This window comes from Geotrypetes seraphini, chromosome 13 (assembly GCF_902459505.1).
Source record: "Geotrypetes seraphini chromosome 13, aGeoSer1.1, whole genome shotgun sequence".
In the NCBI taxonomy this organism is placed as follows: domain Eukaryota; kingdom Metazoa; phylum Chordata; class Amphibia; order Gymnophiona; family Dermophiidae; genus Geotrypetes; species Geotrypetes seraphini.
The window spans coordinates 8,725,151-8,737,654 of NC_047096.1; the positions used below are offsets into that span (position 1 = coordinate 8,725,151).

Here is a 12,504-nt window from a genome sequence, read left to right on the forward strand (position 1 = left end):
TTGGATTTTCAGTGGCGCATAATCAGACGGTGCCATTGAAGATCCAGGGAGACCTCTGCATAGGTCCCATGGCCCCACCTCCAGGCCCGCCCAGTTCTAGCCAGACCCACTCCATTCCGCCCAAGTTACGTCCCATTCCAATCCAGCCTTGCCCCCCCAGACCCGCCTCCCCAACCTGTTCTCATGCTCGGAGCTGCTTCGAGAGGGCATCTGAGCATGGGCAGGGGTGATGCGATGATATCACAAACATGCGCACCTGCGCGTGACATCACCAAGTTGCATCTGCGCATGCTCAGATGCCTTCCCGGCGCGGCCCCGACAAAGTGCCGGGTTTTGAAAAGCTGTCCGGATGCCCGGATATGTCCCCTAAAAACAGGAAATGTCTGGGTGAATCCGGATGTCTTTTTACAGTTTCAGTCAAAACCGAAACTGCAGCCAAAACTCATCACCTGGTTTCAACCAGTGAAGTAGCCATGGGTGGGCCCAGGCCCACCCAGTGGCAGCACATCTATGAGGTAGTTGGTGAAGGGCAGAAGCTGGTACTCATAAACCTTTTTTTGATTCATGGTTCTATGTTCAAACTGAGTCAATATCCAACAGTTAATTTCTACAGCTTTTACTCCCTCTGCCCAAAGAAAGCGCACTATTGTACTGCGATGGTGCAATCTTGTAATGGAGCGTCCATGTTTCTGACCTCGTGGCTGCCACATGACTAACGGTGAATCACTGCACTTATAAAGACAAGGGGACTCTCGATGAAGTTACAGGGAAATGCTTTTAAAACCAATAGGAAGAAAAATTTCTTCACTCAGAAAATAGTTAAGCACATTGCCAGAGTTTGTGGTAAGAGTGGATAGCGTAGCTTGTTTTAAGAAAGGTTTGGACAATTTCCTGGAGGAAAAGTCCATAGTTTGTTATTGAGAAAGACATAGGGGAAGCCGCTGCTTGCCCTGGATCGGTAGCATGGAATGTTGCTACTCTGGGGATTCCGGAATCTTGCTACTCTTTGAGATTCTGCATGGAATCTTGATACTCTTTGGGGTTCTAGAATCTTTTGTTACTCTTTGGGATTCTGCCTGGAATCTTGATACTCTTTGGGGTTCTAGAATCTTTTGTTACTCTTTGAGATTCTCCCTGGAATCTTGATAGTCTTTGGGGTTCTAGAATCTTTTGTAACTCTTTGGGATTCTGGAATGTTGCTACTCTGGGGATTCCGGAATCTTGCTACTCTTTGAGGATTCTACATGGAATGTTGCTCCTATTTGGGGTTCCAGAATCTTGCTAATCTTTGAGATTCTGCATGGAATCTTGATACTCTTTGGGGTTCTAGAATCTTTTGTAACTCTTTGGGATTCTGGAATGTTGCTACTCTGGGGATTCAGGAATCTTGCTACTCTTTGAGGATTCTACATGGAATGTTGCTCCTATTTGGGGTTCCAGAATCTTGCTAATCTTTGAGATTCTGGAATGTTTCTACTCTTTGGGTTTTGGCCAGTTACTAGGGACCTGGATTGGCCACCGTGAGAACGGGCTACTGGGCTTGATGGACCTTTGGTCTGACCCAGTAAGGCTATTCTTATGTTCTCACTGTGCATGGACAAACTATCTAACAGGCAATGTATGAGTACATATGTTGCATTTTGCTAGCTCTCTTCCGCTTATCACCTAATTGAACAATTGCCTTTTAATTTTTGATTCGTCCTCATATAAGCCGGTGCTATAAATGAAGGACCACAACAAGCCGTGCTTAGCGCTAATTCTACAACAACACTTTGGCTCGCCTATGCTGTTATACAATAGAGGCGTAATGTGACATTGGCGCACCAAAACATAGCCGCAGTCATTTATATCAACTCAATAGTAGGTTTGAGCGAACGCATTTAAGAATGCCATGCCACATGGGCAACTTATATTATTCTATAAGTTGCGTACATTGCTAGGTGAAAAGTCCATGATGGGCTCATACGCCACCCATGTTGACACCCCCATGCAGGTGTGTGTTAAGGAACTTAGGGGGGAATTCATCAAGGGGTACTTATTGATTTAACTCACGCTAACCAGTTTAGCGAATGCTAAATGCTATGATGCCCATTATATTCCTACGGGTGTCTTAACATTTAGCGTGTGCTAAATCAGTTAACGTCCCCCCTTAGTGTACATTTTATAGAATGTGTGTCACTGCCAACTGTTGGCATCAATCGCATGTCTACACATTACTATTCTTTAAATATGTGCATGTCATGAGTGCCTAACTTTGGATGACCTTGTCGACTTTCTAATATTATGAAATTCTTTTTCAGGGATAGGGTGGTTGATGCCTGGAATGACCTTCTGAGGGAGGTGGTGGAGAGGAAAATGGTGACTTAATTCAAAACATCATGGGATGAACACAGAGGAGCTCTAATTAGAAAATTGAATGGTACAAATTGATGAACTAAAGCCGGCACTGGGCAGACTTGCACAGTACGTGTCCCATATATGGCAACTTGATTTAGACTGGGCTGGGGAGAGTTTCGACGGAAATTACAGTAACATGGAACATGTGGACAGTGCTAGGCCGACTCTACGGTCTGTATTCTTAGCAGCATACAATCTGTTTTACTACGTGGGATCTAGCTCGGTACTTGGGACTTGGGTTGGCCATCGTTAGAAATAGGATATTGGCTTGATGGACCCTTCAATCTGTCCCAGTATGGCAATTCTTATGTTCTTTTGTGACATTCCATAAGTATACCTCTAGATGTGATGAATTGTACTTTGTGGGTGGCAGTTCACATGGGTAGAATCTGATGTCGCATGGGTGGGATGCATACTTAGGTATGTAGATTATAAGACTTTATAATCTACACTTGGTCTTTGCAATCTAGTTGCAAGCCTTTACACTAGCTCTGTTGATGGTGTGTTTTTAGCCACTTACCGTAGTATTTTAGAAAGAAAAGTAGGCACCCACTTTACTTTATAGAATAGGTTTTAAATAGACACTTTCCCAGTGTCTAAGTCTAAGCACTTCTTTATAGAGTTGCCTTCAACACACTAAAAGAAATACATGGAAAAAAAATGAATTCTTCTCTTGGCCCGACAAGCACAGGGAGTCACAATCTTGTGCAAAAGACTGGACCACCGCTTTTGGTACCGGTACAACAGAAACATCTTTCACTTACTCTTTACCGATTCCTTTGTATTCCCAGACTGAGCAGCATGTGTGGAGAGATCTGGCAGGTCCAAGGCCAGTGAGCGTGATTTAGGAGACGCTACTGGTGAAGAGACAGAGGCGCCCATTCCAACCATTTCCCCAGGGCCAAGTTCATTTGTACTTTTGGACAGTGTGGCCAACGTACAGACATCAGGGAACCTGGGGGACCCAAGGTCTGATGAGGATGTTGGAGAAAAATAAGGATCTTCTGTTAACCGAATATAAAGGTTGGAGGTTGGTCTACAATTCACATAATGTAGAATGGTATCAACTTTTTGACCTAGATTGTTCCATTCCTTAGAGGAAGAGCTCATCTTCTCCTTAATGTTCAATTCCCCTGAATCATGAAAGTTGCTGAACTGGAAACCCAAAGGCAATGCTGTATTCCATTGACCAAGATTGTTTGTTTCTCTGCACTGTGTTGACTCAAATGGAGACGACTTGGCTCGTGTCAACGGTGACTTTCGCCTGTAGCTTCTTCCATCGGCACCTGGATTTAGCAGGCTAGGATGCAGGTTGCTAAAACACAGATTATCAAAGTCCACACTGTGATGTTTCTGGAGTGGTCGGCCATCAAATGACGACACATTCTCCCAGGTCATATCTACACTAGACACTTCGCTAATGTAGTTCTTGAGCTCTGCAGTCTTGCAGGGTGGGGATTTGTCAAGTGAACAGAGATCCCTCTCCAACAGGTTACTAAGTGTCAAAGAGGAAAGCATGGGTGATGAAATCCTTCTTTGTTCCATATGTTCATCTTGATAGGTTTTCTTTTTCTCTTCTAAGACACTGTAGAAAAAAAATATCCAAAGTGATGAAGAAATAGATGGGAACAGTTTTATATTCATTTTCAAAATGTCCAGCTTTATCCCTTGGGTTGCATACAAGAGATCTATACTACATACTTAAGATTCATATTTTCCTTTTATCCATTTTTTATGTAATAAGTTGTACCCTCACTTCCTGCATTCTGTAATTCGCTGATTGTCCAGCCTTCTTCGATGTGAACCGCCTAGAAGTCATTCAACTGTGGCGGTATAGAAGTTATTATTATTATTATTATCTGCATATTCCTAAAGATCAGAGCACACTAATGTGACCTGTATTTATTTCTTTTATACATACATAAGGTCTGAACAGAATTTGGATAAATTCACGGGTGGCCTCGTAAGCTTTTTATTTAAAGACGCATATGACTGTTAATTGGTCTATGGGGCTTTTCTAGCTCATTTTCAATATAAAAATTCATTTTCTATACAAAAATTTATTTTTTTTCCCTTCCCCTATGTTTTTAGCCTTAATTGTCCTCTCTTTCTTTCAAATTGTATTTCTCCCCACTATCCTCTCGTTTCATGGAAGTAATATTATGTCATGAATAGTTTGTTAACTGGACCCCTTTTAACTTTTTTTTGTAAAACGCTTAGGATTTATGATTAGCGTTTTATCAAAATTTTTAATACACTTGAAACTTGAAACAACGTGGATAATGCAGTCTCCTTAACAGATTTTGTGTAATATTTAAGAAACTGGAAGTGTGTTTTGGACTTTTATTACGCCTTCCGCACTTACCACACATTTGAGTGATATTTGACTTGAAAAAAAACATTTCCCCGTAACTGTCTATACAGAAAAAAAATACAGGGCTCCTTTTACGAAGGCGGGTTAGGGCCTTAAAGCGCGCTAAACTGCCCCGTGCTAGCCGCCACCGCCTCCTAGAAATTTTGGAAAGAGTAAACAAGCACTTCACATCTGTCCTTTCCACTCCGCTCAGGATTTTATAGACCTCTATCATATCTCCCCTGAGCCATCTCTTCTCCAAGCTGAAGAGCCCCAGCCGCTTTAGCCTTTCCTCATAGGGAAGCCGTCCCATCCCTCGCCCCAGGTACAAAATAAGTAAACTGCTTTAATTGTAACCACCGAAAAGCAGTAAAACAAGTCCCACTCCCTTTCCCTTATCGATCATGTTATTCCGTATCTATGAGTCCTACTGGACCAGTGCTAATTAGTAGCGAAGGTGATAAAACAACCTATGCTTCTATTCCGCCTGAACCTTGCAGTTCTAAGCGGATTACAGTAGAAGATAGCTGGACATTTCCAGGAAGTTACAATTTAGGGGACTTTAAATAGTAGAGGCAGAGGGAAGAAATTGAGGAAGGGAGGAGGATTGAGGATTAATAGTAGGGAAGATGTAGTTCCGGGTTGGTTACTTGAAAGGGTCATTGGGGAGATATTAGAAGAAGGGTAGGAGGTCAACTGGAAATTTGCATGGAAGGGGGAGGATGCGAGGGGGAGGGAAATAAGAAGGCTGTAGTGTTGTTTTTTTTTGAATAGCAGAGTTTTGATTTCTTTTCGGAATGATTTAAAGTCAATTGTAGTGGTCAACAGGTTGGAGATGGAGGGGGGTCCAGCTTCGCTGCCTGCGTCGCTAGGAAGCCGTCGTACATCTTCTTGCGCTGAGTTCCCTTGAGTGGTGGGTAGGAGAATAGGATCTGGGTTCTTCTTAGTCTGGGTGTGCGGTTGCGAATTAGACGGTGGTTGAGGTAGGTGGGTGCAGTTCCGCTTATTGCTTTGAATAATAGACAGTAAAATTTGAATTGGATTCGAGCCCGTATCGGTAGCCAGTGTGAGTCTAGGTAAGCATTAGTGATATGGTCAAATTTTCCGAGTGAGTAGCTCAGCCTGAGGGCTGCGTTTTGAATGGTCTGTAGTTGGTTTATCAAGTTTGTGGGGCATGGAAGGTAGAGGATATTGCAATAGTCCACTAGTCCTAGGACAAGGGATTGGACTACGATCCTGTAGTATCAGTATACATCTTAACCATTTGTACCTACCTGTTCGGCAGCGTGATCTCATCAGGACTGGCCACAGGTGTCAGAACTGGGTCTGTTCTTGGATGGTTTGGAGAAATCTATTTAGGAGCAAAACAACCATTTTTATAAGGCAACTGGAACACAGGAGGGTTCTTCAAAAAGTTTATGGGCTTTCAAATTTTTGCGGGAAATCGTTGGGGTTGCTCACCTTACAGGTAGTGGGAGAGCTCTTACGCTGTGGCGAAGACTGGCAAACTTACAATTTGCACCACAGAGGAATGAAAAAAGTGAGGTAATTTGCTTTTGAGATATTTAGGGCTCCTTTTACAAAGGTGCGCTAGCGTTTTTAGCGCGCGCTAGCCGAAAAACTACCGCCTGCTCAAGAGGAGGCGGTAGCGGCTACCGTGGGCGGCATTTTAGCGCACGCTATTCTGCACGTTAAGGCCCTAATGCGCCTTCGTAAAAGGATCCCTTAATAAATAGTGTTTAAAAAAATAAAAGTGCGGAAACTTTTTGAAGATCCCTCGTATAATTCAGAAATATAAGTCTTACTTATGGTTACCAGATTTTACCCCCTAGACCCGCCCCAACATAAGTATTAATTAGGATCAGTGGCGTAGTAAGGGAAAGCGGGGCGGACTTCCCCGGGTGCCATCCTGATGGGGGCGCTAGCACCTGCTTCTCGACCCCCCCCCACTGCCGCGCGCATGCGCCCCTTACCTTCCCTCGTACCTCTTTCATTTTTGCCTGCCTAGGTGTCGGTTCTCTCTGACGTCACTTCCAGGGCCCGCGCCGAGGAAGTGGCGTCAGCGGGAGGGCCGACACAACACGGGCAACAAGTTCGTGATGCTGCTCATGCTGGGAGAATTAAAAAGGCACGGGGGGAAGGGAACGGGGAGGCAGAGAAGAGGGCGGTGAAGGGGGCACTACCGCCCCGGGAACCACGTCACTGATTAGGATGATACTAAATGATACTCTAGAATCTTTGAAATATTGCAGACAGATTATCAGGCGTGCTTCATAAAGTGCAAGGACACTTGCTGTGTGACTGGGCAACTTGAAAGATATGAAAAGAACATAAGAACATAAGCAATGCCTCTGCTGGGTCAAACCCGAGGTCCATCGTGCCCAGCAGTCCACTCACGCGGCGGCCCAACAGGTCCAGGACCTGCGCAGTAATCCTCTATCTATACCCCTCTATCCCCTTTTCCAGCAGGAAATTGTCCAATCCTTTCTTGAACCCCAGTACCGTACTCTGCCCTCTGGAAGCGCATTCCAGGTGTCCACCACACGTTGGGTGAAGAAAAACTTCCTAGCATTCATTTTGAATCTGTCCCCTTTCAACTTTTCCGAATGCCCTCTTGTTCTTTTATTTTTTGAGTTTGAAGAATCTGTCCCTCTCTACTCTCTTTATGCCCTTCATGATCTTGTAAGTCTCTATCATATCCCCTCTAAGTCTCCTCTTCTCCAGGGAAAAGAGTCCCAGTTTCTCCAGTCTTTCTCTATCTATCTATCTCTCTATTTCTGTCTCTCTCCTTCTATCTCTCTTTCTTTCTATCTCGCTCTCTCTATTTCTCTCTGTCTCCCTTTCTCTCTCTTTCTTTCTCTCTCTCTCCCTATATATCTATTTCTCTCTGTCTTCCTTTCTCTCTCTCTTTCTTTCTATCTCTCTCTCTCCCTTTCTCTCTCTCTTTCTGTCCCTCTCTACTCTCTCTATGCCCTTCATGATCTTGTAAGTCTCTATCATATCCCCTCTAAGTCTCCTCTTCTCCAGGAAAAAAGTCCCAGTTTCTCCAGTCTTTCTCTATCTATCTCTCTCTATTTCTGTCTCTCTCCCTCTTTCTTTCTTTCTTTCTATCTCTCTCTCTCTATTTCCCTCTGTTTCCCTTTCTCTCTCTCTTTCTGTCCCTCTCTACTCTCTCTATGCCCTTCGTGATCTTGTAAGTCTCTATCATATCCTCCCTAAGTCTCCTCTTCTCCAGGGAAAAGAGTCCCAGTTTCTCCAGTCTTTCTCTATCTATCTCTCTCTATTTCTGTCTCTCTCCCTCTCTCTATTTCCCTCTGTTTCCCTTTCTCTCTCTCTTTCTGTCCCTCTCTACTCTCTCTATGCCCTTCATGATCTTGTAAGTCTCTATCATATCCTCCCTAAGTCTCCTCTTCTCCAGGGAAAAGAGTCCCAGTTTCTCCAGTCTTTCTCTATCTATCTCTCTCTATTTCTGTCTCTCTCCTTCTTTCTTTCTATCTCTCTCTTTATATTTCTCTCTGTCTCCATTTCTCTCTCTCTTTCTGTCCCTCTATACTCTCTCTGTGCCCTTCATGATCTTGTAAGTCTCTATCATATCCCCTCTAAGTCTCCTCTTCTCCAGGGAAAAGAGACCCAGTTTCTCCAATCTCTCAGCGTATGAAAGGTTTTCCATCCCATTAATCAGACGTGTCGCTCTCCTCTGAACTCTCTCGAGTAATGCCATATCCTTCTTAAGGTACGGTGACCAATATTGGACGCAGTACTCTAGATGCGGACGCACCATTGCCCGGTACAGCGGCAGGATAACTTCTTTCGTTCTGGTTGTGATACCCTTCTTGATTATACCTAGCATGAACCAAACTCAAGACCGTAGGAAATTATTTCTTGCATTGAAATCAGATGTCATTTCTTTGGGAGGTTCGTTTCTATTATCCTATCCTTGTAAGTGATTGGTAAAATATTTAGGTGTAAAATATGTTTTCTTCATCCCAGAACGGCTCAAAGCATTTTTAGATATGAAGAGACTGGTAACTTGAAGTGTTTATTGTCACAGAACAGATATCATAGAATGCGGGATATCCTGTTAAGCCTTTTTGGATTAATCATAGTTTGAATTAATAATCTCCTCGATATTTTCCTGGAATCCACCCCCCCCTTTGCTCATTTCTTGTGGTCTAAGGAAGATGTAATTTCTTTTTCATGTGACAATTTTTCCGTATAAATATTTGTTTTCTGTATTTCTGTAACAAGAGTTGTTCTTGTAAAAATTTCAAAACCGTATAAATAAAATAATGAAAAACGAAAAGAACATGAAAAGATCAGCTTACAGCAAGTTCTGCGATTACCACCTGTAACGATGCATAAATAACAGGAAAAATAAAAAGGCAAACTGTTCCCTTATGTGGGCAAGTGCAGCGACAAAGAACTGGAAAATCTGAAACCAAAATGTTTCCACTTGGTTATTTTTGACACGTTTGACTGATTATGCAAAAGACTCTTTTCCTCTCCTCGGCTTTTAAAACGTACAGCAAGACTGCACGTTGTCATGAGTAGCTCACCATGGCTCAGATAAGCTTTGGCTACAGCTTCTCAAACCACATCCGGAATTTGCAAGGGGTGTGTGTGTGTGTGTAGACGCTTCCTCCTTGGGTTTTGCCACGCGAGTGTCCGTTGCGCTTCTCAGGCAGTGACTCCCACCTGACTGAAACACAAAACTCCCACTGTAGCAGGAAACAGGTTCGCAGAAACTGCTTCAGAAAGTCCTGTGCTCTGAGCTACCAAAGACCCTGTTATTAGCTGACCAGTGTCTTGGTTTTTGGGCTGGTGAGCAGGGGGCATGGAGAAGCGACTTGTCCGAGGTCATTGGAAGAAAGCCAGTGATAATGCAATCTCGATCATAGACCATAAGAAAAGCCTTACTGGGTCAGACCAATGGTCCATCAAGCCCAGTAGCCCGTTCTCACGGTGGCCAATCCAGATCACTAGAACCTTGGCCAAAACCCAAGGGGTAGCAACATTCCATACAGAATCTCAAAGAATAGCAAGATTCTACATTCCCAAATCCAGAATCCCAAAAAAGTAACAAAAGATTCCAGAACCCCAAAGAGTCTCAAGATTCCTGGCAAAATCTCAAAGAATAGCAAGATTCTACATTCCCAAATCCAGAATCCCAAAAAAGTAACAAAAGATTCCAGAACCCCAAAGAGTCTCAAGATTCCAGGCAAAATCTCAAAGAATAGCAAGATTCTACATTCCCAAATCCAGAATCCCAAAAAAGTATCAAAAGATTCCAGAACCCCAAAGAGTCTCAAGATTCCAGGCAAAATCTCAAAGAATAGCAAGATTCTACATTCCCAAATCCAGAATCCCAAAAAAGTAACAAAAGATTCCAGAACCCCAAAGAGTCTCAAGATTCCAGGCAAAATCTCAAAGAATAGCAAGATTCTACATTCCCAAATCCAGAATCCCAAAAAAGTATCAAAAGATTCCAGAACCCCAAAGAGTCTCAAGATTCCAGGCAAAATCTCAAAGAATAGCAAGATTCCGGAACCCCAAAGAGTAGCAATATTCCAGAACCCCAAAGAATAACAAAAGATTCTAGAACCCCAAAGAGTCTCAAGATTCCAGGCAGAATCTCAAAGAATAGCAAGATTCTACATTCCCAAATCCAGAATCCCAAAAAAGTAACAAAAGATTCCAGAACCCCAAAGAGTCTCAAGATTCCAGGCAGAATCTCAAAGAATAGCAAGATTCCGGAACCCCAAAGAGTAGCAATATTCCAGAACCCCAAAGAATAACAAAAGATTCTAGAACCCCAAAGAGTCTCAAGATTCCAGGCAGAATCTCAAAGAATAGCAAGATTCCGGAATCCCAGAGAGTAGCAACATTCCATGCTACCAATCCAGGGCAAGCAGTGGCTTCCCCCACGTCTTTCTCAATAACAGACTATGGACTTTTCCTTCAGGAACCTGTCCAAACCTTTTTTAAAACCAGCTACGCTATACTGTGACCATCAAACCATGCCAAATCTGTAATTGAGAGAGGTGTGCACAGGCAAAAAAAAAAAAAGGGGGGTCAGTTTATAATTTTACCCCTGATTTTTGGTCACTTCCCACATTCATACTAATACCTTTTTAAACCCATGTATGAACCTTTTTACATATGCAAATTGATTGTTTGTAGGAACCAAAGTGCAGTGTTTCCCAAGTCGGTCCTAAGGTATCCCCTTGCCAGTCAGGTTTTCAGGATATCCACAATGAATATGTGTGGTGTCATCCGTGCATGCTCAGAGGCCCTCCAGATGTGACTGGAGGTCAGGGCTTTCCAAAACCTGGACAAACTGCCAGGTTTTGGAAAGTCCATCTGGGCACTCAGACAGTCCTCTAAAAAGAGGACATGTACAGGTAACCCTATGCATATTCATTGTGGAATGCATATCACTACTTATGAAGAGACAGACCCCCAGCACCCAAGAAAGCTACATTTAAGGATTCTCCCCTGGATTCTAGAAGGGGCTGCTGAAAAGTTCTCAGTTCTACCAAGAAGAGAATGATGGAGCCATGAAACCTACAAGTTATTCCACACTTTTCATGACACTTTTTGTTTAAGTTCATATCATTGAAACAAAAAAAACATCAAGTTATTCCACAAAAAGTGTGGAATAACTTGTAAGTTTCACGGTAGAGAATGACATGGTGACAAAATTCATCACCGTTCCCGTCCCCGCGGATAACCATGAGAAATAATCCCCATGTCATTTTCTAGTGTCTATTTCAACCTCAGTCCTTCTACACCAGCATTCTTCAAAGCAAAGCTTGTGGGTCAGTGGTTGTGGCCATTCATACTCTGATTCTTCCCTCTCTCCTTAAAGAATGACATGAAGATTGTTTACCGCGGTTATCCGCGGGGACAGGAACGGTGATGAATTTTATCACCGTGTCATTCTCTATTTCACGGCTCCACATTGTTCTCTTGGTTGGGCTGAGAACTTTTCAGCAGCCCCTCGTAGAGAATCAGAGCCTATGTGCTATTCGATCAAGATCACTCAGTCCAGATAACCCTTCATACGATAACACTAAGTGCTAATTTTTCCCAGCACCTAATCTTTGACCCCATTTACTGAATCCAGACCTCTTTGTGCCTCCGTTTCTATATTCTTCAACTGGGACCTTCTGCAGTCAATGATAGCTACTAATGCCACGTACAAGTGCCTCGCTGGCTTTACAGGGACAGGTTTCACTAGACTGGCAAGAGGAGTGTGCAAGGCCAAAACAGCTTTGTTAGTCTTCATTCTAAACCATTTTCAAGTATTTTTTTCATTCATTTCATACATTCATGTTTTTTGTGCACATAAAAGGAAATCCTATAACTGGGCATATGCATTCCATACTTTTTTTATAACAAAGGCTAACCAAACTTTTGGGGGGCTGTGTTTTCAGTTCCTTCTATCAAAGTATATAAAAAATTAACCTCAAATGAACTTGGAAAACTGGAACTATAAGTTTATAGATGCAAGAGGGGGGTAAAATCAGGACTTGGTGAATCACGGAGAACCTACGCTACAGGTAAGTAACTACACTGACTTGGTGAATCCGTTCCACTCATTTTTACATTACACCCTCTGTAAAACCAACCAGCATGTGTTTATTTATTGTCATGTATATTTTGTCCATTAAATTAAATTTCACTCCTTTTTTGGGCTTTGGTGAGCCCCTGACCCTGACCACAGAAGGAAGTTCAGCACTTGTGCAGAACTG

At 43.0% G+C, this 12,504-nt stretch overlaps 1 protein-coding gene across 5 annotated transcripts in view; it reads right to left on the reverse strand.

The window, feature by feature from the left end:
* PTPN22 (protein tyrosine phosphatase non-receptor type 22) overlaps positions 1 to 12,504 on the reverse strand; it is a 65,780-nt gene that overhangs the window by 18,800 nt on the left and 34,476 nt on the right. For all 5 annotated transcript variants that reach the window (XM_033918665.1, XM_033918663.1, XM_033918666.1 and 2 more), the window contains 2 exons: positions 6,025 to 6,101; positions 3,162 to 3,982 (listed from right to left, as the gene is read on the reverse strand). In XM_033918665.1, coding sequence (XP_033774556.1) covers positions 3,162 to 3,982; positions 6,025 to 6,101 — 898 coding nt within the window. The remainder of the gene's footprint in view (positions 1 to 3,161; positions 3,983 to 6,024; positions 6,102 to 12,504) is intronic.